Source organism: Coffea eugenioides, chromosome 1 (assembly GCF_003713205.1).
Source record: "Coffea eugenioides isolate CCC68of chromosome 1, Ceug_1.0, whole genome shotgun sequence".
NCBI lineage: Eukaryota > Viridiplantae > Streptophyta > Magnoliopsida > Gentianales > Rubiaceae > Coffea > Coffea eugenioides.
This window is the reverse complement of record NC_040035.1, coordinates 35,971,017-35,996,097: the sequence shown is the minus strand read 5'-3', so window position 1 is coordinate 35,996,097 and position 25,081 is coordinate 35,971,017. Positions and strand designations below refer to the sequence as shown.

At 36.2% G+C, this 25,081-nt stretch overlaps 4 protein-coding genes across 5 annotated transcripts; 1 reads left to right on the top strand and 3 right to left on the bottom strand.

Moving 5' to 3' along the window:
• Positions 1-1,040: 1,040 nt before the first annotated feature.
• On the bottom strand, positions 1,041-9,138 carry LOC113776803 (prolyl-tRNA synthetase associated domain-containing protein 1). Its single transcript, XM_027321863.1, has 12 exons — positions 9,008-9,138; positions 8,832-8,891; positions 8,692-8,745; positions 8,530-8,590; positions 8,331-8,407; positions 7,137-7,186; positions 6,938-7,020; positions 5,502-5,572; positions 5,274-5,430; positions 3,718-3,854; positions 3,544-3,642; positions 1,041-1,304 (listed from the first exon to the last, which is right to left on the bottom strand). Exons 1-12 carry the CDS (start codon positions 9,044-9,046, stop codon positions 1,233-1,235), a joined length of 960 nt encoding a protein of 319 aa, XP_027177664.1. The 5' UTR covers positions 9,047-9,138; the 3' UTR covers positions 1,041-1,232.
• An 843-nt stretch (positions 9,139-9,981) lies between these two features.
• On the bottom strand, positions 9,982-10,996 carry LOC113771318 (glycine-rich cell wall structural protein 1-like). Its single transcript, XM_027315915.1, has 3 exons — positions 10,828-10,996; positions 10,326-10,628; positions 9,982-10,235 (listed from the first exon to the last, which is right to left on the bottom strand). The coding sequence occupies exons 1-3, from the start codon at positions 10,994-10,996 to the stop codon at positions 9,982-9,984; spliced, it is 726 nt and encodes a 241-aa protein (XP_027171716.1).
• A 414-nt stretch (positions 10,997-11,410) lies between these two features.
• On the top strand, positions 11,411-18,810 carry LOC113777667 (bifunctional aspartokinase/homoserine dehydrogenase 1). Its single transcript, XM_027322830.1, has 12 exons — positions 11,411-11,648; positions 11,754-11,904; positions 12,019-12,096; positions 12,860-12,975; positions 13,187-13,240; positions 14,199-14,286; positions 14,412-14,504; positions 15,253-15,293; positions 16,401-16,454; positions 16,534-16,697; positions 17,628-17,697; positions 18,441-18,810. The coding sequence occupies exons 1-12, from the start codon at positions 11,553-11,555 to the stop codon at positions 18,564-18,566; spliced, it is 1,131 nt and encodes a 376-aa protein (XP_027178631.1). The 5' UTR covers positions 11,411-11,552; the 3' UTR covers positions 18,567-18,810.
• Positions 18,811-20,712: 1,902 nt separating this feature from the next.
• On the bottom strand, positions 20,713-24,043 carry LOC113777487 ((+)-neomenthol dehydrogenase-like). Of its 2 annotated transcripts, none has more exons than XM_027322597.1 (6): positions 23,909-24,043; positions 22,417-22,497; positions 22,074-22,317; positions 21,844-21,921; positions 21,581-21,766; positions 20,713-21,483 (listed from the first exon to the last, which is right to left on the bottom strand). In XM_027322597.1, the coding sequence occupies exons 2-6, from the start codon at positions 22,446-22,448 to the stop codon at positions 21,106-21,108; spliced, it is 918 nt and encodes a 305-aa protein (XP_027178398.1). In that variant the 5' UTR covers positions 22,449-22,497; positions 23,909-24,043; the 3' UTR covers positions 20,713-21,105. The 2 variants fall into 2 exon arrangements, with proteins under 2 accessions (XP_027178398.1, XP_027178405.1); XM_027322604.1 differs by having other exon boundaries at positions 22,417-22,486.
• Positions 24,044-25,081: the final 1,038 nt, after the last annotated feature.

The following is a 25,081-nucleotide window of genomic DNA, read 5'->3' as shown; positions in this document are numbered from 1 at the left end:
TTAGTTACAATCTCTCCGACCGTATAAGAACATTTATATGTAATCTGATTCAAAGCCTAAACGTCCATTTACTGCAAACACAAGTGTATGCATACTTCTATACTTGTATATTACTGATAAAAAAGCAGTTACCAAAGTTCAAATTGAACTTGGGCAGAAATCTCGTTTAGAGTTGTATGAAACATCATATTTTTGTTGATTACTCATTTCAAGCCTTTATGACAAGCACTATTGTCATTTGGTCAGCAAAAAATTAGATCTAATTAGTGGTCTATCGTTGCCAACTGAACCAACTTGTATTGGCGTACTATTTGTTACGTAGCTTCAATATGTGAAGCCCAAGTTGCAAGCTGGAATTAAGCTGAATTCAAATTAGGAAAACGATAAGCCCTTTGGTCCACATGTCAAAGGAACAATAAATTCTGATATGTGTCACATGTAATGCCTAATGAACGTTCAAATATAGGTGGGCAGAAAGTTGCATTCATGGTTCTCACGGATGACAGAGGAATCTAGTTCCAGATGGTCATTCATTTCGGCAAATAGGGACTTGCCAAAATTCAGTTACATGTAAAGTTGGAAAGACTTATGTCACATCACCAGCTGAGCTCTGCAGTGCCAAGGGAAACTGTGTCCATGTGAATTCCATCTCATGATTAGTCAGTGTAACACAAAAAGAGTTTTAATGGTTTAGCAACTGATGGTAAAATGAACCTAGGTGTCAGCAGGGTGTAGGCCAAATTTCAACTTTTGCTGGCTTGTAATGGTGAGAAGAGAGAAAAAGATTGCCTTGAACCTTCTATATTATTCACAAGGGAAATTATCAACAACCAATGCAGAAGGGAAATCACCAACCTTTCTATAGTTATGCAGCAAGCAGAGTAGGCAAATGCACATTCTAGGCGACTTGCAATGTTAAGCAATCTGCACGAAACATCTCAAAAGAGGAACAATCGTGTGTATCAGTTAGACTGCAGATTTTCTTTTTTTTTTTTCTTTGTGCAATGTTGTAGAAAGTCAGAAAATTAATTGAAGAACAATTATAGGAACGGTATGAAAGTTAAGGGTTTCCAGAAAAGGATCACCATTTACATTGTTTAATAGAATTATTCCAATGATTTGGCGTCCATAAAACAATGAGAGGAGAAGAATGCTAACTAGCGATCTGTTTTGTCTAACTTTCTCATCTAAAATACTCTTTTCTGATATATGCCTGGTTGAATGTGAAAGTTTCATGATCGCTTCGGCTGCTGGTGATTACTAGCATGAAAACCTTCTGTGTAAGCAGTGTTCTTGAAAATTGTCTGCAAGAGATAAAGCCGCTCTAGTGATTAGTTAAAAGTGACAAATAGATTTGACAAAATCAAGAAAGAACAAACAGATTTCATGTTAAGTATAACCACATTCATTATAATTGTTGCCGAAATATCATGGAATTAGTTTAGTATCATTGTTTAATCAACAACCAAATGAACAGTAAAGGAACCTGGTAGCAGTTGCGCTAATTATCTAATGATACCCAAGTACATGACACACTGACAAAACTACCTGAGCCAAGGGCAACAGTGACCCACTTGCTTTTTAGTGTTTTTTTAGGTCCTTCTGGCTTTCTTTTTAACACTTCAATTTCATAAACTTTGCCCCATATGAAAGTTGTATTTTTTCTGGTACCTTCTTATCATATTCTGACTTCATTTCTAGTGATATTAATCTTTCAATGGATATCACATGACATGCATGCATACCAGGAAACTGCAGCATAATGCTGTCAAAGCAAGTACTGCAGTTTAAAGCCTTATTACATTGGAAAACTTTTGACACATCATTTGCTAACTTGTGGTACCATTCTTTTCAGTTATTTGCTTCTGTAAGATAACCAAGCATTAAAGTCTCTCTTGAGACCATCGTCCATACATCATGGAAACATTCATTTACTATCTAAAATCTGCAAAAACAATCTCATCACTTCCCATAGGCCTCAATTCTTCTATTAAGTAGAAAGAAAGATAGCAAGTAATCACCGGCCTAATTTCTTTAACCATCTATCCTCTCTGGTTTCGAAGGCACTCCTTAACAACTGCTGATTCACAATGTCCAGACCTAGCTGCAGTTGGAAACCCGTCCAGATATGATTGCATTCCAAGTTTTTTTGGTTACAATAACCATGAGGTTGCCATGAACCAACCTAAGGGGTTGAGTTGCAGATCTAAAATAAGACGATATAAAAAAGGGACATCAGAACTGACTAGATGTCTTTATTGAGTGAACACTTAGTCAGTATAGGAACTAATTGGGCTGCTTTTATTGGTCAAGCAGCTGCACATTGTCAGGTTGTTTGTGCACTACCATGTCTCAGTGGTTAGAGCAGGAGCAACAGCAAGGATCACTACCCTAGAGGAAATATCTTAAGAACCCCTATCTTCCCCAGATTAGAAGAAGCACCCAAGAATCACTACCCTCTATTTCCTTTTTCTGTCCATTTTTCTTTTCCATTTGCACTATCACCTCATCTAAAAAGTGCCTCTTTTAGCCAGCATATTTGCCACCACTAGAGCTGCAATTGTTCCCATAAACTATAATCCCAAAAGTGAGCAGATAGGGATCCACACATACTGCCTCCATACATAGGCTGATTTTCTCATTAGCTAAATCCCCAGCTCCCTCCCCTAAGGAGTAGATCATTATAGAGATAGCCATTTTTCTATTTTTTGGCAGTCCACTTGCACCTTTGCTTTTATGATGATGTCTACTTGTTTAAATTGAATGGGGTATTGATACTCATGTTACGCTTTTACCACTATAAAAATGGACACTATTAGCTTATGCCACTAGATGTGTCATAGTCTCATTTACACTTCAGTTGCTCCTAGATTGAAATGAACCAGTATTTCTTACAACTGTTTTACGCATGCTATGCATATGTATTGGAAGCTACAGTAACTCATACGCTAAGATAAACTGAAGTACAGAGCCAGCAATCAAAAATATTACACCACATGCAATACTAGCTGATGCAGCAATGCTTCTTTAGTTCATTTCTTAACAAAGTGAGCAATTACTATTCAAAGGAGATGGTTTCATAACAAATCTGCAACTGAACATTATTTCAGTTAAACATCCTCCTTGAATGAACTCCTTGTCCATTGTCCATTTTTGGCAGAGGTAAACATTTTACCGGCTGGTTATTGATTTTACTATAATAACTTAACTGAAATAGCTTCACTATTTAGCATTTGACCAGAAGAGCCCTGGCCACACAAGCAACTAAATTAATTTAAATTCAGCAGTGAAACTCAACTACTTCTAGGATTGGGCCATAATGGAAGAACAGGTCTTCAGATTGAAGAGCTTAGGACAAGGGGAAACTTAAATAAGGCCTCACTATTCTGTATCACTAGTTCTAAGAGGTGTGAGATTCAAGGCTTACACATGGACAGTGCAGTCATAATGTAAAAGCTGTAATTCATTTTGAGTTGATGACATAGGAAGTCTATACAATGCTTAAGCTATGTAAATGAGAATCATATGAAAACAAGTACTCACAGCAATGTTCTTCAATTCCGCCGTAAGCTGCCTCCTGATACTGTTCGATACTACAGAGCCAAGTTGATCTCCATGTTGCTTGATAGCCTCACCCTTAATCTGTGCTTATAATTTAAACAGCTTGAGATACATACATTTTTCAGATATTTATTAGAAGATGAAACATACTTTTACCTCTGAAAGAACCACGCGAGATGTCTTCTCTAGAATTTCTTCCACAAATTTTTCAGGATCACTGAAGGAGGCTGACACAGCAGGGGCATTAGTGGATTTCTCGTTTTTTGGACCATTTGGTGGCTTATTTGGTTTATCTATAATACAATAGGGAAATACATCATGACTAAATCATCTTTTTGTCCAGCAACTTTATTTTTTAATATATGCGCTTCGATGCAGACCAGAGTAACAGAAGAATAACAGTAATTACAGATAAAAATATGATGTGCATATCATAATGACACGCATTTGAAATGAAGGATGAGAGGCATTTCAAATTTCTAGTCAACTTTTAACAGAGCCACAATAGAGGGGGAAAAAATGTTGGATCACTAAATTAAAATTTGTATTAAAAAAAATATAATCATTAGGTTCTGAGTGAGACATCCATGATCCATCAGCGATCTAGATGGTCCTCTTACTTAGTAACAATTCTAGCAGTTTTAAGTATAACATTATGAGATGATTTAATCATTAAGCTCTAGATCAGCCCTTTATTGTGACCCAGCAGTCTATAGGTCAAGGTTTTTCAAGTATTTAGTAAAATGGGCCATTCTATCAGACTTTTTGGTCTGCTTAAGGTATTGGGAAGCAAGGACGAGAAACAAAGAGGTGCAAGTCGCTCAATGTCATAAATTTGATAATGACCAGAATTATGGAACAGAAGCTAGAGGCATGTAAACCATCAGAACATGTTTCCCTCCCTTTGAAGAGAGAAAGATTAAGCACATCAAGTTTGGTTGACCTCGTGTGGAAATTAAGTGCAAAGATAATATCAGAAACAAAGGATCACAAAAATTTTTCAAAAAAAAAAAAAAAAGTCAGATGGTTTCTACTACCTCAATAATATATTCCCACTTCCCTCCCTTCTACCCCACCAACCTTAACTGAAAAAAAAAAAAAAAGGTAAATGAGTTGCAATCCACTAGGGTGAAGAATCTTCCCCCTTCCTCTGTATACCACAAGATTTTTTCCTAACTTAGATATTTATCAGGTTGTTTTCTGTCATATATGTGGTTGCATTGCATTGTTCTTACCAGTATTTGCATATCCAAGCCAAATTATCGCTAGTCAACACAACCACTATTCTTGAAAGTTGACACTCTCTGTTATTGAAAGTTCAGGTCCTTAATCAATAAAAGCTACAATTGGAAAACAGTCTACACCAAATTTACTAGCATTCTACATGGTAAAATTGAAATCTGTTCTCTGGAAAATCAGCAACTCAGTTGATCAATCCAGCCTGAGCCCACCATAATATTATTAGGCATAGCAAGCACAAGTGTCATATACATATTATCAATTGGAGTTAAAGGCTATCTGACAAGATGCTCATTCCAAATGAGAAGAATTGTGGCATGGTAATAAGATATGGAAATTGAGTCCAAAACTCATCTTAGAAAAGCCCCAAGGAAACCTTGCATGTAGCATGATGCCCAAACCATGGGCATACTTTAAAATGTTTTAATGCTTTAACCACAAGTATAAGATGGCAAGGCTTGCCAATATAGTACCTGTAACTACTTTTGATTTGATATCCGCACTAATATGATTATTTTCAGGAGCTACAGAGGAAGCTGTTTTCTCCAGATTATCTGGCAGGATAGTTGCATCAGATGGAACAAAAGCAGCTAGATCAGGAGGTTGATCCTTTCCTACGGGAGGATTAGCCTACAAAGGACAGCCATTTCAATCAAACTAGTTCGCAATATCATGCACTCAAAGAACTGGTGTAATACTACCTCCAGATCAACATAGGCAGGCGGCTTTCCAATTGAATTCAGAAACTTATCAAGATCTCGGGCGTTAAGAGCTGTAGGAAGCAAGGCAGCAACACAACATAAAAAACATTATTAAACCCAAAAAAATAGCATACAAGAAAGCAGATACGGCACAGAAGAATTTTCATGCTAGTGGTTAATATCACAGGAAACACATTACTCAATCAAATTAAGCTATTGCCACTAGGGGCTAAGTTTCAATTGCTCCATATAGCCAATGAGAACTTTTCTGGACACCTTAAACATCTATTAAACTGATTGTGAAAAACCAAGCATGTGGCTAAAGCCAACTAGTAGTATTACTTTACCAATCACAGAGGAAATTAAAAAAAAAAAAAAAGGAATTCCCAGCACTACTTTAAAAAAGTCACGGGATGCTCCACACTCCTTCTGAGAAAAACACAGCAAACCAGTTTGAAAGATATTTATAATAGATGTCACTAGAGGTAAATGATTTCAACTCTTTCTCCTGGTTGGTGCATAAGAATATCAATTGATTTTTCAGGGTACCTTAGACACACTTTGACAGTTGTGGGCAAGGTAGGTCTTATCGACTTATACAATGAAAGTATACTGCAACCTCAAAAGGACAGGAACAGTTTCTAAAACTAAACTAAAACTCTATTCGAGGTCAATATAATTGCCATCATTATTAGATACCACACAATTTGAGCCAAAATAATTATCGCGTAAACAAAAGTCCATATGCAACTCAGAGTACAGCATATGCATAGATTAAAACAAAAGACCATATGATATTCTTCTAGCGCAAAGACCATATGATATTCTTCATGTAATATGAGATCTTTAATTGAGCCGCTTATTTAACAGATTACGCAATAACTTAACATATAACAAATGTACTCCAGATACCCTTGTACAAAAGTTCCAAATGTGTTTCTCAAGGACATATCAGATGGTTATGCAATACTTTCAGGATAATAATTCAGCGTATTATATAGGTGATCTTCAATAAGGCTGAAGTGTTTATTCTTTAAGCGTACTATCATTTTCAAGTATTTAATGAAATTTTTAAGTTCAGCTTTTCATAATAGATCAATTGATAATGCCATTGAAAGCAAACATCTTATGTCAGCAATGTTTATTTGTTCCTCCATCAATTTATGAAGCAAGTTTATCCACTACCCCAAAGCTGGGAGGTGACATTAGATGAATATCTTATTTCTGAAAGATAAAAGGGGATTGAGTAGAAGGCAGGTTATCTTTAAAGATTTAGAATCACAAGGAGATTATAGAATTGCATAAAGTAGAATTTATACCACAGCATGAACTAAATAATTAGATTATAGCATGAGGTTTATAACATGTAGATATCTATAATCAGATACAAAAGCAAAAGATAAGTAAAGCTTCAGTTAAAAAATCCGTTCACTTACATATTGTCACATCATTAGATAGCGGATGGAAGAAACAGTGCCCCTGGGTTTTCAATCCTTGGTCTAACAGTAGAGAAACGCTCCTTCACAATGAAACAGCACTGTTAGAACTTAGAACAACATAGTTTCACACATAAAATGAGAATACCGTAACTAAACCAATGAGGGTAGGTACCAAACTGCAAAGTAATAAACGTACCTAGCAGATTCATTTACAAGTGCAAATGGAGTAACACAACCCCGAGGTACCTTAAAAGCAGACAAAGCAAGAAATACCATAAGGGACTGGCTAAAAGAATACTTAAACAAGTTGAAAGGGGAAAAAAATTTTCTAAACCAGCCGCTTAAGTTTAACAAACATCGATCCTCACATATCAAAATGGGTGCTCAAGAGTTGATTTAAACAATGAAAAGATATCACACACAATTCACCAATTATTTACTGTAGAAAGTACATTAGAACAAGTATGCAGAATCTATTGTCAATTGTATGGAAGTATCCACAAGATACAGGAAAAAGGGCCACGTCAAATATGATATATTACCATTATAAATAAAATCAAAAAGCAAGCAAACAGAAATGAGGGAGAAGGAGAAGAGAAAGATGACTGAAAGAGTAGAATAACCCAAAGGTTGACGAAAACTGCATCAGTATACGAGATTTAGCAATCTGTAGTTTACAACTACATCATTGTGCAATAATCCTGAATTTGCTCTTTATTGTGTAGCCGGTACCCAGGAAAACCAGATAATGCATAAACACAGGATAGTTCCATTTATAACAAGATAAATACGGAGATGCTTAAGTGCAATCAACCTTATACTTGAACACGAGCAGTAACAACAAGAAACATTTGACAGATATGGTCAAGTCTAGGCTGTTGATTTGCTTTCTTTTACAAATGTCTAAGACCAGTAATAGATCCCAGCTGGTTGATTTGATAAACATGCATGGCATCTACAGTAAAAACATATAGAGTAGCCTACATGTTTGTTTTATCTTATCTCACATTGTGAACAGCTGAATGAATGTTGTCAACGCAACATTTAATCACACTCATGCAATTCTCCAAGAGCTTCAATGAAACCAAATCAGGAATATCCATCATACTCAAGTCCATGCTAGACTGTCTTCATGAAAAGTCTTGCTTAACTTTAACAATGCATGTATCAGCGAATGCCAAACAAATAATGATACATTGAACACACAACAATCAGTAATTACACATTTACACAAATGTATGTCGCTAAATGACTACTAAGAACAATTAAATTCATCTTAAACTTCTATCCATTATAACCACAAATCTTCTCAACAATTATTGAAATATTTTCTACCACAAGTAAAACAAAGAGAACAACTTCAAACTAAAGCTTAAAAGGGCATTGCCACCTGAAGTATCTCTCCAAGTGCTTCTTCAGGAGCCATCCTCAACCCTCCTTTTCCTAGACCAAGCCTCTGTGATAAAACTGCTCAGTCCCAACATACATGAACAACTTCCATTAATGCTAAAAAAAGTTAACGACACAAACATAATGCTACAACTTACTACATTTAAAAGTAAATAAAAAGAATGACTTCAAATCCATACTTTTCATGTCCACTTTGGTATTTGACAGTGCAGAAACAATATAAAACCTGGATTTCTTGTCCTGCACTTAGGAAATTATGCAAAAAGAAATTAAAAATTAACAAGTAGACCAGATAAATCCAAATATCAAATAAAACTAACAATGGGATTCTGAAATCATACCTTCAAGAATAGATTTTTACTCAATGCAGCATCCAAATGCCCTACATATTTTGCCTAAGCCCACCAAAAAAAAAAAACGCTTTAATTTATGTTAAAAGTGCAAGAAAATTAATGGGATTCTTTATGAATTTTAAACTTACCTGCTCTTCAACCGTCAATACAACTGGATGCTCATATTGGTCAAAATCAATTTGAAGCTCCTAAAATAGAAAAAAAAAATCGAAGAAAAATCTTTGCACTTTAGATTAAGCTAAAAAAACTAAGGAAAAATAGACAAAAAGATAAAGCAGATTAGACAATTTTGGTAAAAAGATACCTTTAAACGAGCTATCAGCTGGTCTTTGGAATAACCCATTTGCAATTTTCTCAAGAATCGTCTGCAAGAATCGAAAGAGGGGCACTGGAGTTGAGTTATGGCCGTCTGCTGCTGAAGAAGGTTGGCGCTGTAAAGTTGCTAATTGTATATGAACCCTTGTACTTCTCATTATATTAAATTTGTGGACTTTTTTTTTTATATAAGTGGGACTTATTTTTCTTTCAAAAAAATATTTTGAAACTTATTAAATTATATATAACCTAGACTGCATACTTTATAATTGTTCATTATGTTGATTTGAAATTGAAAAATAGGATCAATAAACTATTTTTTAACTTATTTTAAGTAAAAAAATTATAAATACAACATTCATTACTTAAAGAGGCTTGTAACTTTTTAAATTATTTCAAACAAAATCTATTTTTATCTCTTTTAATAATTTATCAATAATAATTAATTTAAGAGGGCTGTATATGTTTTTAGAACCTATTTGTGTACAAAAGAAAAGTAAAACATTTTTTATATTGATGAATTTTATGATATGTCTCTATTTGAGCGAAAAATTCCCAAGAAAATGCCTTTTTAACATTTTTTTATTCTTTTTACACAACTTTTATATAAATAATTAAGGGAAAATGGCCAATTTCGTCCCTAAACTTTTTTTCTGTGTCAATTTAGTCCATGTATATTTTTTTTGGCCAATTTGATCCTTATACTTATTTAACGGTTCTAATTGAGGAACTCCGCGGCGGCGCCACCGTATAAATTCAATCAAATCACTAATTGAACAATTAAGTAAGGGTATTTTGGATAGTTCACTGGGACAATAACAAAAGAAGTAAAATCCTTGAAGGATCCAATTCTAAACCTTGGATTCTTGACTAACAAAGTCTCCAAAGGCTGTCCGAACTCCTCTCCCATTGCTTAAAAATTGCCCAGTTTTGCTTTGTTTCTTTTCAACTGCGTCAGAGAGATCACAATTTGCGACGTCCAATTCTAGGACTAGTCCGGCCTCCGAATCCACCGCCCGCGCCAACTCCTCCACCCTTACCAAATCCCCTATGCCCTCCACCAAAACCTCCTCCAGCCCCAAAACCACCACCTGCACCACCTCCTATACCTCCACCTTTCCCAAAGCCACCATCTGCTCCACCCCTTTTTCCGCCACCGGCCCCACCTCCAGCACCTTTGCCAACGCCTCCTCGGGCTCCTCCTCCTACACCTCCACCTGCTCCACCTCCGGCACCCCACTAATGCCTCCAACGACCCCTCCTACTTCCCCGCTTGCTCCACCCCCAACTCCACTACCAATCTCTACCAGCCCCACCACCTACACCACCACCTACTCCTCCACCAGCTCCACCCCCTGCACCTCCTCCAATGCCACCTCCAGCACCACCACCTGCACTGCCTCCAACTCCACCACCACCACCTGCTCCTCCAACACTAGCTCCAGCCCCAGCACCACCACCTACACCTCCTCCAGCGCCACCTCTAGCGGCACCACCACCACCTGCACCTCCTCCAACTCCAGCTCCTCCATTAGCACCTCCAACGCCGCCTCCAGCAGCACCACCACTACCTGCACCTCCTCCAATTCCAGCACCACCATCGGCACCTCCTTCAATACCCAGAAAATCCTCAAGAATGTGTTTGTATCCCGCAACATAATTAAACAAAAATCAGCTACCCAAGATAATTTAAATTCTTCCAAAAAAATAAAAGAAAAAGGGGTGTATATCAGGTATAAGGCGCTCTGAAGAACAAAAAAAGTGATAAAAATCGGTCCCCAAAACACTCAACTCTGTTGGTCCTCAAACGTATCGAAACAGTTGGGAAAAGAAGGGAAAAGCTCTGCTGGTTTGTAGTGGAAAGGGATTTTCGAGTGGTGATAATCAGTAGCCGAATAGCAGAGGAAACCGAAATCCAGTGGAGCTTCTTCAATAAAGACTCAATATTCTCAAAACTCGATTGGAATCTTGCCAACATAAATCTCAGCACCCAATTCTAAGTTTAGAATAGAATTGGGTCTTTTGCCGGATTATTGCAATTATAAAAAGCTAATTGGGTCCTTTTGCCGGATTTTACTTCTTTTGTTACTGTTCCAACAATGAACTACCCAAAATACCCTTGCTTAATTGTTCAATTAGTGATTTGATTGAATTTATACGGTGGCGCCGCCGCGGAGCTCCTCAATTGGAACCGTTAAATAAGTATAAGGATCAAATTGGCTAAAAAAAATATACATGGACTAAATTGACACGAAAAAAAAGTTTAGGGACGAAATTGGCCATTTTCCCAATAATTAAATATCTATACTGCTTCTAGTCTCAAATTGCACTTACACACCACCATTTTTTGATTCTTTCTCTCATTTCATTTTATCTTTCTCTTCAGCTTTTCCCCACTTCTTTTTTCTGAGTACGCACAACTCAATAGTCTAACCTCAGCCTAAAACCCAAAAGGCCAACACCCATAAATAAGTTCCCAAAGAAAGACAGTGTCAATCAAAAAAAGTGGAAAAGAAGAGGAAATCACACAGAAAATGAAGAAAATACCATTGCTTCTGATGGGCTGTGGTGGTGTTGGCCGCCAACTCCTCCACCACATTGTTTCCTGTCGGCCCCTTCACTCCAAACAGGTCAATCAACAATCCCATTGCAAATATCTGCATGAAAATCGAATGTTAAAAATAAAATGGAATCTTTTTTAGTATATTTAAGTGGACTAATGCTGAAACTTGCAGGGCATAAGGTTGAGAGTAGTGGGAGTTTGTGACAGCAATTCTTTGGTTTTAGCATTAGATGTTTCCACAAAAGAATTGGATGATGCATCTTTAATGGAAGTTTGCAGGATTAAGTCCAGCGGATCATCTTTGCATTCACTCAGTAATTTTGGTAATAAAGTTGTGGGCTTTTTTACTTTCTTGTTTTTTATCATAGATAGTTTGGTAAGTATGCATGATGAGAAGGTGAATTCTGTTGCTTTTCTTTCTTTAAATTTTTGTTTAGGTGATTGCCAAGTGTTTTCTGGTCAGGAAGTTGTAAAAAAAGCCATTGACATTGCTGATCGATTTGGTAAATCAACAGGTTTGTTTCTTGCTGTTAATAATTGTACTTTGTGCAGAATGTGAGATACTATGTTTAATAATTTATCTGCTTTGTATGCCTCGTGGTTTGACAAATAAATTTGTGTTAAAGAAGAAACTGTAACATGAACCCTGTATTTTAAAAATGGTGTAGGTTGGCCCTTTTAGTTAACTCTCATGAGATTCCTTTTGAGTTGGATGTTTCCAGTGTTATTCAGTATATTAATTAAAATCCTTACAAGCAGGGTACATGAGAAAAGGAATGTATTCTAGTGTTTGGTAGCTTCTTTAGTACTTGAGAAACATGTCAGAGTTGTTTAAAACTGAGATCATCAAGTCTGAAAAGGAAACTGTCCCATTGGGTAAATCTATTGGGTAATTTGGGCTCTTATTCAGAACATACTGTCTTCCAACATTATTTTAATTGGCATGTTTAATGCTGATCGAATATACAACAAAAGCAACACTTTTCTGACTTTCAGAATTTTGCATCTTTCCATTTGGATGCGGTGTATATTCATGTTGTTTCACTGTTAGTTGCTTAGTCCTGATGTTAATGAAAGTCAGAATACTATACCTCTACAAATTGACTCTAGAGATCGTACCAACAACTGCTGTTATGTCCATTTTAGCCTTGCTGTTATGGAAGCACACTAATAGTTTAATTTAGTGATGAATTGCATCAATGCTTACAGATTCTTCTTCCTCCCTGATCTATAGCACTCAATACATGAAACTAGCTAAAAAATTTCTGATGCTGATAGGTTTGGCATTTGTTGATTGCTCTGCCAGTTCCAAGACTGTTGAAGTGCTAAACCAGGTGGCAGATTTGGGTTGTTGTGTGGTGCTTGCCAACAAGAAGCCACTTACTGCTTCTTTGGTATGTATCCATTTCATGTCCTCAGGTAAATGAATATGAAAAACCAAACAAGTGGAGTTTGCTATTTGTTGGAGCTTTAATACTGTAATTGCTTTTAGATTGTTATCTTATAGTATTTCACCATTACACTGGCGAGAGGTAAAAGTTTGCCCAATTGTTCAGTCATCAAACTCTATTGTATGTTTGAACTTTATCAACTCTCTGTTTGCAGGAAGCCTATGACAAGCTGGTGTCACACCCTCGTCGCATCAGGCACGAGTCAACTGTAAGTATAACTTAATTCTTAATGTCAATTGAGTCTATTTCATAGAGTGGACATCTTGGTACAAGTTTCAACAGCTATTTAAATCTGTCAGATCTAGTCAAGAAAATAGCAGTTGAATTTTCTTTTTTTTTTATCTGGTGAAAAGATTGAAGTTCGAATTTGACATGTATATGAGCTTTCCCTCATGGGGAATTCAACAGCTAATTAAATCAGTTAGATCCAGTCAAGAAGATAGCAGTTGAATTTTCCTGAAAAGGTTGAAGTTCGAATTTGACATGTCTATGAGCTTTCCCTCATGGGAATGTATATTCTTCCAATATTTGATGTTCAAATATCAGTTTTTGAAGTGGATCTATATGTTTGTTAGTATCAACATATATGGTGTAGATAATTTGAAACAGCGTGGCAATAACATTCTTTGGTTCCTATCAACTTTACATTCCTTTGTTATTTGAATGTCATGTACTTCAATTATTGTTCCTCATTGTTATGTAGGCATTCCAAACAAAAGATGTGAGCTTTAGACTTTTTCACTGTTGAGTCCTCTAGTTATCACCAATAGCAGAGCTTTTGACACTTGATATGGGAGAGATGAGCTTGAACCTTATAAGCTAGACAAGCAACACTAATAAATTTCAGATTTCTGACCCTCATTCTTTGCAACACCAAAGGTGACAGTAAGATATTGATTGTCAGTAGGAAAAGGCCATTGCTATTGAATAGAACTATAGAAGGGGTCTGAAATCTATTTTTTCTAACCCCTCCCCCCTTTCCCAGCAAAAGAATGTAATGAAAAAAGAAATGGAGATTTCCCGGTGAAATATTTCTTTTGATGATCAATTTGTTTTCTGTAGGAATTCTGAATATGCTCTTTGTAGCAACAAATTGTTAATAATCTTATCCATAGTCTAGAATTTCCTGAGGTGAAATAAACATGATTGTCCTTGTCGCGTAATAGGTTGGTGCTGGCCTTCCTGTTATAGCATCATTAAATCGTATGATTTCTTGTGGAGATCCCATCCATTGCATTATTGGCAGTTTGAGTGGTACTATTCTTTTTCCTCCTCTTCATGTGTTTCTTTGTTTCCCATATTTTGCATGAAATTCAAGTTATAGAACTTCTCAATATGCAGAATTTGGGTTTAATATTCTATATTCTTCAATGGACTAGGTACACTTGGATATGTAATGTCTGAACTTGAGAATGGAAAGCCATTTAGCAAGGTTGTAAATGCTGCAAAAAGCCTTGGCTACACTGAACCAGGTAATAAAACAGCTTCATCAGGTCAATTTTATAATTCACCTCAAATATCCTTGATGCTAGTGCAATTGCAGATATAATCACACTGAACAGTTGGGCAGTCTGAATTCTCCGTTATTGTATTATAGCATGAGAATCTGTAACTTGTGTTGCATTGTATTTGCTCAGTAGTCTGGGTGTGGGCTATAATGCTATAACTCCTGAATACATTTGATCTGATCATTTGATAACAAAGGCAGCCCTCTGGAAGTAATTCTGAAAATATTGTGCATTATTGATTTCCACAGCTTTATGTGGTCAAGGAAGGGATTTTCTCTAAGCAATATAAAAGCCTGCTGTATAGCTGCAACTCTGTTTAGTTGTCTAGCATCATCCTTTATGGTTGCATTTTTCTTCGTTTAGGTTATCTGTGACAGATATTTGTGAGAACAGTTTCAGTACTGCATTCTCTTAAAAGGATTGTGTGCAATTTTTTGTTTAATTTTAATATATGATTTTGTTTCTCCAATGGATTAACTACAATAAATACATGGGAAGTCACAGGTTACTCCCTTGATCCAAAATTTTAAAAGGAAAAAAGAAAAGAAAGTCATGTTAATGATGTTATTATGTGCACTTTGAGGTTTTGGTGCTCCTATTAAATTGTTTTGAAAGCATAAAGAGTAAAATGAATAGTTGTCCCTTTAGTCAGCATTTATATAATTTGTCAGTTTGAAGCAATTTTCATTTTAGATTTTATATTTGTTTGCAGATCCTCGAGATGATCTCAGTGGAATGGATGTTGCAAGGAAGGTATAAAAAGAAAAAATATTTAGTTGTAGTTTACTTGCAAAATTGAAAATACTCTGAAGTTTACAACTTCCACATCAAAAAAATATTTCTTGGATTGCATAGAATATTTTCCCTCGAGTATCTTTGTGGAACATATACAGAAGGGTTTGGCCATTTATTGCTGTATATTGAGTGACAGTGAGAAAAGAAGCAGTTTTTCCAAACTGCCCTTATAAGCACGTTATGATTTTGTTATTGATAAATCCTCTATTTAATGAGATAAGTCTAATATAAGTTCTATTTCGATGATAGCTTTGGTCTTTGCTAGATTTGGATATACAACATATGGTTTATACAGGATAAGTTAAAACATAAGAAATCTTCTTGTGCAAGTTGTTTAGTTTTTTAGAAACATATGCTTTTGTCTAATGCTCCTCCTCGGACACATTGTAGAAGCAAGGAGCACATCATATTTAAAACTTCTTGTTGTCTCTTTTGTTTTAAAAAAGTTAACAGCAAAAGCTTGTTATTATATCCAAAATTACAGCCGGGATACTGATATACAACTGCAACTAGATTGAGAAAGTTCCTTTTCGAGGTCACTGATTTGAAACTTTCTCTGCTGTGATATTCTGTGTGGTGATCTTGATTCAAATAAGATGTTTCAGTATTTTGTTTGTACTTTTGATACAGATAGGATTTTCCCCAAAAATTCACGAATCATGAATTTTGGGACAAAATAAGTCGACATTCATATTTATAGGTACTTTTATCTGACTCTGGTTTAATTAGCTAAGGTAAGCAAAGAATATGTCACGTATCTTTTTGTAACATAAGCTGACATATAGGAACATCAGGAAGATATGTTGTTCCATAATTATGTCTGAAACAATAGTAGCTTAAACTAATAGCTTGGTTGTTTCTGCAATTAGGCGACTTACTTTAACTAATGAGTCTGTAACTGGGTTAGTGTATTATCATGTTTGTTTCTGATAAGGCTACTTTTATCGTGGAAATATTATTGCTTTAAAGATAATCATTGGGTGGATATGTTGGCAAATTAGAAAATTTCAGCAAGCCTGAAGAAATATGGCACTTACTGATTATCTTTCTGTACCTCTGAAACAGGGTTTAATCCTTGCTCGACTTCTTGGTCATCGGCTTAGCTTGGAAAACATCAAGGTTAATTTATCGCAGAAACATTTCTTTAATTTTATTTCACGAAGTCAGTATATGTTGACTGTAATGAAAAGTTTTGCAGATTGAAAGCTTGTACCCCTTAGAAATGGCACCTAATGTGCTGCCTGTGGAGGACTTTTTGGTGAATGGCCTTCCTTTGCTCGACAAGGACATTCAAGATAGGATCACAAAAGCTTCTTCTAAGGGGAAGGTTCTCCGTTATGTTTGTTTGATAGAGAACAACAGGTGCCCTTCTATGCAATTGTGTTTTGCATTTGGAAGCTTGATAGACTGTGAAAATATTGTGCCATGCTGATAAGCATAAACATTTTCACCTTTCTGAAGGCTGTAAGAGTTCCTAAAGAATTTGGTGAATATTTTTAATATGACTTATTTTAGAGTAAATGCAATCTTTCTTTTTGGTGATAATTACAGCGCTTAACCAAATTGGTTCATTGTTAGAGGAGAGGATCTGGTGTTTGTATTTTTTTAGTTGGCTGATGGCCTGAAGTGTAGTAATAACCTCTTACGCTGTTCCAAGTTCTTTTCATTGCCACTTATAGACAAATGTATGTTGGCATTTGTTTGTCTGGTATTTAAGTTCTGGCATACCTGAATTCAGGCAGATAACTTTCAGTTCCATCCACTTATTCTTTACTTAGTTCCTTGCTAAAAGAAGTAAACAAATGAATGGTTCTTAATATTCAAACTCTAACCCTCTTTATATCCTGTTCGTCTCACCTTTAGCTGGACAATAAGATATGAACATGAGTTTCCTACAGTGTTCGTAAAAGTGGAGGAGGTGCAGTATCAGTTTCTTTTTAGGATATTGAACCACTAACTACATGACTTCCAACCTATTCCAACCCCCTAAAAAAAAGGAAATGCATTCTTCATCCTTTCTTTGCTAGCACTGAATCAACGGTTTGTCCCATATGAAGGCGCATCCATCTTAGCCATTACAAATCTCTCTTTCTGCTGCCCCTTTCCTGCATATCTGTTTCCTTACTTCCCTTTTTTTTAAGGGTGTGTGCATCTGTGAATGTGTTTCTACAAGTACCAATCTTCTGGTGTTAGAGATACATGAGCACAGCTGCTTGAGTAAAACTTTTGATATCCTTACCAGAGGTACATGTCTATATTTCCTGTTCAATTAATGGATTCCATTTTCTGTAGGTGTGAAGTTGGTATTCAAGAACTTGAAAAAGATTCTCCATTAGGAAGACTGAGAGGAAGTGACAATTTGGTGAGCAATTTTTTCAAGTTTGACAGTTGATCTTAACTGACTCTGTTCTGTCTTAATTTCAAAATTACTTTAGTTCCATTTGACAAAATCTACAGAAGTTATGCTTGAAAATAGATTTGTTTCCTGTAAAATGGACACTCTACTTTAGACTGTAGCAGTCCCACCCTAGAAACTGGTTTCAACTTTTCATCACTTAGCTTTCTGAAAACTTTCTTTGTGATATGCCATTTTTGTTCCATAGAAGAAATTGTATCTCAGCCTCCATCTGTAGGAAAAGGAAAAGGTACTGCTTTGTTCAATAGTGATAAATACATATCCATGACATAGTTAAAACGTGCATATTTTGTGCACTTATGTGCAAAATGCTCCATAGACTCTTCTTCGTCAAATCTTACTCTCCCTTTTTGGTTCTTATAACTACTGAATCTAGTTTAAATTTGTCAATGGATATTGGTTTCTGGTTTCATAGGTTGTACGGTAAATCCTTGGGTTGACAAGCAGGGATCATTGATTGTGAAATTAGGGTTGCCATCAGAATTACTCATGCATTTTTAGTCCCTTTCCTCTTCCTCCCGTTAATTCTCATTTTCTTCACAATTTTCATCTTCTTCATTGTAGACAGCTTCTCTTTCATAAAACCTCTCCCTTCCCCCCCCCCCCCCCCCCAGGGTGCTTTTTCCTTTTTCATTTTGTTCTCAGAATTCACGGAAAGTTTGATAGTTTCCATTAACCTATAATTGCAGTTGGAGATATATAGTCGCTGTTACAGGGAACAGCCATTGGTTATTCAAGGTGCTGGAGCAGGAAATGACACCACTGCAGCAGGAGTGCTTGCTGATATTCTTGATATTCAAGATCTATTTTCTTGATAGGAAATTTTGTTGTCTTATGTGCTAAAGGTCAAGGTATCGTTGCTATATATTTTCAGATAGTTAGAACTTCCATTTGGAGATGAAACTCTTTGGCTTCCAGTGCAGATATATAGCAGCCTGAACTTTGAGCACCATTTCCATTGACTACACTTCAACTTCCTGCTGATATGATGTTCACATAATTTGGTTAACTTTTGTGCAGCTACACAATGATGATGAAACTATTCAACTACTTGATGTGCTTTCTTTGGTGCCTATATAGATCTTTTGGTTTTGGTTCTGTTACCTTATTGTGGCCAAAGTACAGAAATTTATAGGAAGGATCAACTATAAAAGCTTTTGCATCAGTAAGCAACCACATTGGGTCCTCATGTCTTTTGTTTGTGAGTTCTTTAAGCTGCTTTTACATGTGAGCATAAAGTCATTTACTACTCTAATTAAGCAAGGATAATGTAGATCACCTCACTAATTAACTTTTAATTTCTTAGCCTTCTCTAATCTTCCTAGTTATTCAGGTTACGTGTCACACCATTAAATGGAGCATAAAATCTCTGCTGCTGTATGTAGTTAACTTTTGTAGCATTACAGGAATACATAGTTAAGTAACCTTCTCGGGTGTTAACAATGGTACAGTACTGTTATAGAATTGTAAAACATAATGAATTGGTTCTTGACTTTTAATTTGTCATTGTAGACTAAGGGTGCAAACGAGCCGAATCAAGTCGAATTTTGGTCTAATCGAGCCGAGTCTCAAGTCAATTTTACAAAACTCGAACACAAACCCAAAATCGATGAGTTCAAAACTTGAAGCTCGAACTCAAGCTTAAAAAATAAAATATTATTATTATTTTATTTTTAAAAAATAAAAAATAATTATTTTTATTTTTTAAAATTTATAAAATCATAATTTTTTTACAAATAATAAAATATTAGAGATATATATGTAATTCTACTATTAAAATAAAAAATAAAAAAATATATAATCAACCTTAGTATTTTTGAACTCAAGTTCGACTAGCTCGAATCGAACTCGAGTTCGATATTGACCGAGTTCGACTTGAACTCGTATTTGAGCTGCTCGCGAGTGGTTTGATTCGTTTACACCTCTACGAGCGGTTTGATTCGTTTAAATTTCTATTCTAGACTGTCATCCATGCAATATTATAAGCATATCAAGTTTATGTCTGTATGCAAATTTGCTACTTCCTTAAACTCAAACGGAATGCCAACCGATCTTTAACCCTCAGTCGAAACATTCTGATTTCTTTGAAGGCTGAGCTACTATCCTTCAGTAGTTACTCTCCTTACTTTATTTTTCTTCCCGGTTAGGAGGAGGATGGGAGTTATTTGGTAGAAAAAACTCCCAGGGAGACCAGAACATTCCTATAAATTCAATTGGATTATTCTAGGGTTGATTAACTTTTCTGCTCGGGGGACTGGGGAACTTGTTTAACATATTGAAAGCAAGATCATAAGAGTAGTTAAGTTCTTTAACAGAGAAAACTACAACAGAGACTACATTCATTTCATAACAGAATTCAACTAACATAGGGGGAAGTAAATTTTTTTCTCGAACACTGTACTAAAGAATTTCAGACTAGGGCTACAAACGAGCCGAGTCGAGTCAAGTTTTGGACTTATTGAATCGAGCTCGACTTAATAACAGGTAGGCTCGAGTTCGAGCTCGAGCTTGACGAGCCAAGAAAATTGAGCTCGAGCTTGACTTGACCAAGGAAAAGCCAGGCTCGAACTCGAGTGGACAAGGCTCGTGAACTTTAGCTCGATTTTTGGCTTGCGAGCAGCTCGAATTATCAGCTCGTAACATAGCTCGAATTTCTGACTCATGAGAAGTTTGTTAGCTTGAGTTTCTGGAAATTAATCTAATAAAAACAATAAATAATTATTTTTTCTTAATAAATAATAAAATATTAGATATATATATGTAATTTTACTATTAAAATAAAAAATATATAAATATATATTCGAGCTCGCAAGCCGAGTTTAATATTTTGAGCTCGAAATCAATTTGACCAGCTCAAGTTCGAGTTGAGCTTTGCGAGCGATTCAGTTCGTTTGCTGGAACTATATCACTGGAGCTAGAAACAAAGTAAATAATTAACAGTTCAAATGACAATTGCTGTAGTCTTTTTTGTCCCACAATCAAAGTTTATTGTGACATTGAATATAATTGCATTGACTAGATGAATACACGCCGCAGAATGAAGAGGCCAACAGTAACAATTCAAGCTGAGTGTTACTGAAAACCAATAAAAACTCAGGGTACAAAACACATATTACAAAACTCTCACAAACCAAAACAAAAGAACCTATCTTTTGAAGAAAGGATATTAGCCTGTTAGAAACCAAAACTCTCACGCTCTCGGCTTTTGCAAACATGGTCAAAATCCGCCTCATATAGGGTGGTTCTTAGAATTCATTATAGAATGGTTTTCAGCGTGACTGAAAACCGGTTAAAACTCGGTACAATTTGCCTCATATAGGGTGGTTCTTAGAATTCATATCATGAAGGGCTAAGTCAAAACTCTGCCAACTTTGTTGTATCAAAGTAACTACCAGTAGGACCTCCTTGAGGTAGAAGAGCCAGCATTACAGGGCCTGCAGCTCCTTCTTCCACTGTCATTATTCCCGTGTTCCAGTTAATATCTGTCTTTACAAATCCAGGATGGACACAGTTGATGCACATATCAGGGTACTTCTTTGCTAGAACTCTAGTATAGGCGTTAAGCGAGGTCTTTGATATGCTGTAAGCTGGTAGCATCTTTTGCCATCCATTGGCTTCAAGAGCATCATGCTTCAAGTCGTGTAAAAATTGTTGCAGAATTGCATTAATTTTCTCTTCTGTTAGAGAGTCAATATCCCCAAGTTCTTTTCTCCTTTGATCATCTGGAATCCTCTGCATTCACAATAAGATTCACAAGTAGAAAACCATTAGTGAAAGATTTATCATGGAGATCTAGTTTTGAGATTTAAAGTAGTAGTAATCTGCTTACCTTCAGTTCACTCCTTAGGGAAGAGATATTAACTATCCTTGCTCCTGAAGTCGAACGTTGTACCAGTGGAAGCAGAGCTTCAGTTACATTCTTAACACCATAGTAGTTAGTATCTAGACATAATTGTGCCGCCTCATAGGTAGTTTTGATAACGTCTTGTACAACGTTAACAGCCTTCCCTGCTAGCTGCATTAACAATTAGTAAAACAGTGTCCAGTGGATGGTGTCCAAAATAAAGCTCCCACGATGGAATCTATTCATACCCAGTTTGCAGGATCTACGTTTAAGGCCCGTAGGCCATCTTCATCAACTACAACTCCTGAAGCTCCTGCATTGTTTACCTGCAGATGTCAAATGACCAATTGGTCAATGTACACAGCTCAAAACTGACAAGTTTTTGTATCCATATTTGCTTGTAATCTAGATCCTACTCAGGTTGTCCAATCAATGGTAGCACATTATTTTATGTTATTCTGCAAAATATTATTCTTACCAAAATGTCAAATCTTCCAAATTCTGTTTCTATGAATTTGGCCAATGATTTTATGCTCTCTGTGTCTAGAACATCAAGCTGATGGAAGACTACATTTGATAAACCTGATTGGTGTAGCTTCGAAGTGGCCTCCTTCCCCCTGTTCTCGTTCCTAGCTGTTAAAATGACAGTTACACCTGCAGTTGCAAGCTGCCGGACAGTCTCCAGGCCGATGCCCTTATTGGCCCCGGTTACAACTGCATACCTATAATATCTCCAGCAGATTACACAAAACATAGTTAACCACAATTCTCAACAATAACTTCATGTCTCTCAACTGTAATTGTTCATGAAAGTAAATTACCTGACAGGAGAACCTATATCATCAACTGCCATTGCACCAACCCTTTGAATCCTGATGAGCTTCTCTGGTTCTATTTTACCACTTGTCACAAGAAAAAACACTTCATAGTCAGAAGGAAGGTATAACCGGCACAAGGCAATTTGAAAAGCAACTTTGGAAATGTCTCAGGATACAAGCATATAAAGCCAGTGCAATGGGTATTCCTTTTTATTCTTGCTATCATTGGCGGATCTTGTGTTGTCTGTGATATCAACGCCTCCATTGTTGCTGTCAAGGTTTTTGAATACTAGTAGTTATTTTTAAGTATAATGTAGTATTTCTTTTCCTGTTTCACCATTTGTCATCTAATATTTATCTTTTCCATACTGTTCTATCATACTTGAATTTGAACTTAATGAAGGATAACAGACAAAGGACGCTTATAGACTAACCTTCTCTTTTTAATACTAGGAATGGAAGACCTTTTCAAAAGCTAGTTATAAGAAAGCTAAAAGATCAACAAACCTTCTTAAACATTATTTCAATCAAAGTCTATAAGCATTTCCCTTACAACTGCAAGAATACAATTGAATTTCTGGCTTACCATTGCAGTTCCTTTCTTACCCTAACTTTATATTATAGAAAAACCAGAGAACTTCCCTATGTGACTCCATGCAAGTTTTTACATTGCTGAAAGATTTTTAGGAATTTAGTGGGAGATATGTCTTAGGGTTTCATAATGTTAACTATAAACTGTCAGATACATGTACCAAACAAAAGGTTTAGATGTACTGAACTATGGACTTGGGGCAGGTACTTACACAATTGTTGTACTTCATTATTTGCTGTAAATTACATTCTATTGTAGTATCAGTGGAAAAAAAATGGGTGTACATGAACAATATACTCCACAGAACCCAAGTACAACAATATAATGTGATTATACACCAAATATTGCACTCCAACAAGCAATGGAACCAGACAAAACACAAGCACACCTACCCCAGTCCTGAGTTAATGGTATGGTACCTAAAGGCATTGTAGAATTTCCCCCATAATTACACCAGAGTAGTTTGGTCGTTTATTCCTCTGTGCTTTATATGGTTAGATTAGATACTGAGATTTTCAAGTACATATTCGGTCTTTGTCCTTTATATTGTTGGATTAGATTAAATGACCAATCTTATGGAATCATGTTTCAAGTCTTTAAGAACCCTTTTCTGATGATGACTTGCAAATACCAATTTATAGTAAATGACATAGTTAGATTCCATTTCCAGTGAAGTGAAAAGTCACCGAATACTTCAGATTCCATAAAATCACAGACAAAAGACTCCTTTCCCAGCTAAATAAAACCTGTCTCCTTTAAAAAAAGGTCTGCTTGAGTTTCTTTAGCTCAATATAATCCTAAAAAGAATCAAGATACGAAGCAAGAAAAGCAAAACGAATGGAACCCACAAGTTCAAGAATCTTTAAACGAAAAATAAACGTAAAAGAAAGAAGATTGATTTACCTGAGAGATATTGAAGAGTGTGGCAATGAAAGCAATGAAGAGATATTAGTGCTGCTTGAATGGGGTGGCGGCTGGATAAAAATAGGAGCTGATGATGATTCTCCTGTCTTAGCGGTTGTAGTTGGACGAAGTGACAGCTGCTTTGAGAAACAAACATTAGAAATCTGCCCAAGATTTTGTGCCATTTATGTGAACAAAGAAAAAGCAATGTGATGAACTGATGCGACTTTTCAAATCTCAATCAGTGTGTTAATTGTTGATGGATTGGACAAAATATTGCCAAAAACTAGTTTAATCTACAGATCTAATCTAGTAGTATACACTTGTTCATGGAGGAAACTGACACCATAGGTAGTGGTCAATGTAAGAATTTTTTAATGTGGAATTTGATAAAATACTACTATGTTAAATGTGACGTTTGTGAGATTTGTGAATATAATAGTTGAATGATAATTTTTTTTTCGCTTATCGGATTTGTACACTCTTGTTTATTCGTAAATCAAATTTTAAAGTGCCAACTACCACCAAAACTAATTGAGTTTTTTTTTAATTTATTTGCAATGATATTCAATTTGTTACTACTAACTAGCACCAAAGAATGGGATGTTGCTGCAGTATGTTTAGATGTCAAAACAGAGGTGTGGAAAGTTAAGGGAAAAGATATTGAAGCATTTGTGGCCACAAACGGCAGGGGAAGTGTGTTGGCTGGGCACGTGGAAAGGGCTTTTGTGACTTGTAACCGGAAGAGCTATTGGGCGTTGAAGGGGACTCCATGTGCGCACGTGAAATGTGGAGGGGGCGAAATTAAGCAACTGGCAAAGTGAGGGTTTGTACGCGAAAGTACGGGAGGGAAAGAAGGCGCGAAGCTTACTGGATAAGCTAACAAGAGCAGGCGTATTAGAAAGGAAGAAGCGCCAAAACCGGAGCAGGAGGAATAGCAGAAGATAGGGATTTGTTATGGAGCTGGCGGCCGAAATAGATGCTTCGGATATGCAGTGGGATAGCGAAGGAGAAAGCGAAAACGTAGTATCGCTGATGCATGAGAGTGGAACACCTTCGAATTATAAAAGTTGCAGCAGTGAAAGGAAGGGCATTCGTCGGACGGCGGAAACAATGGTAAGCCACTCAACTCATTCCGTGAAGAATATGGTGGATTGGCTCTCGGATGAGCAG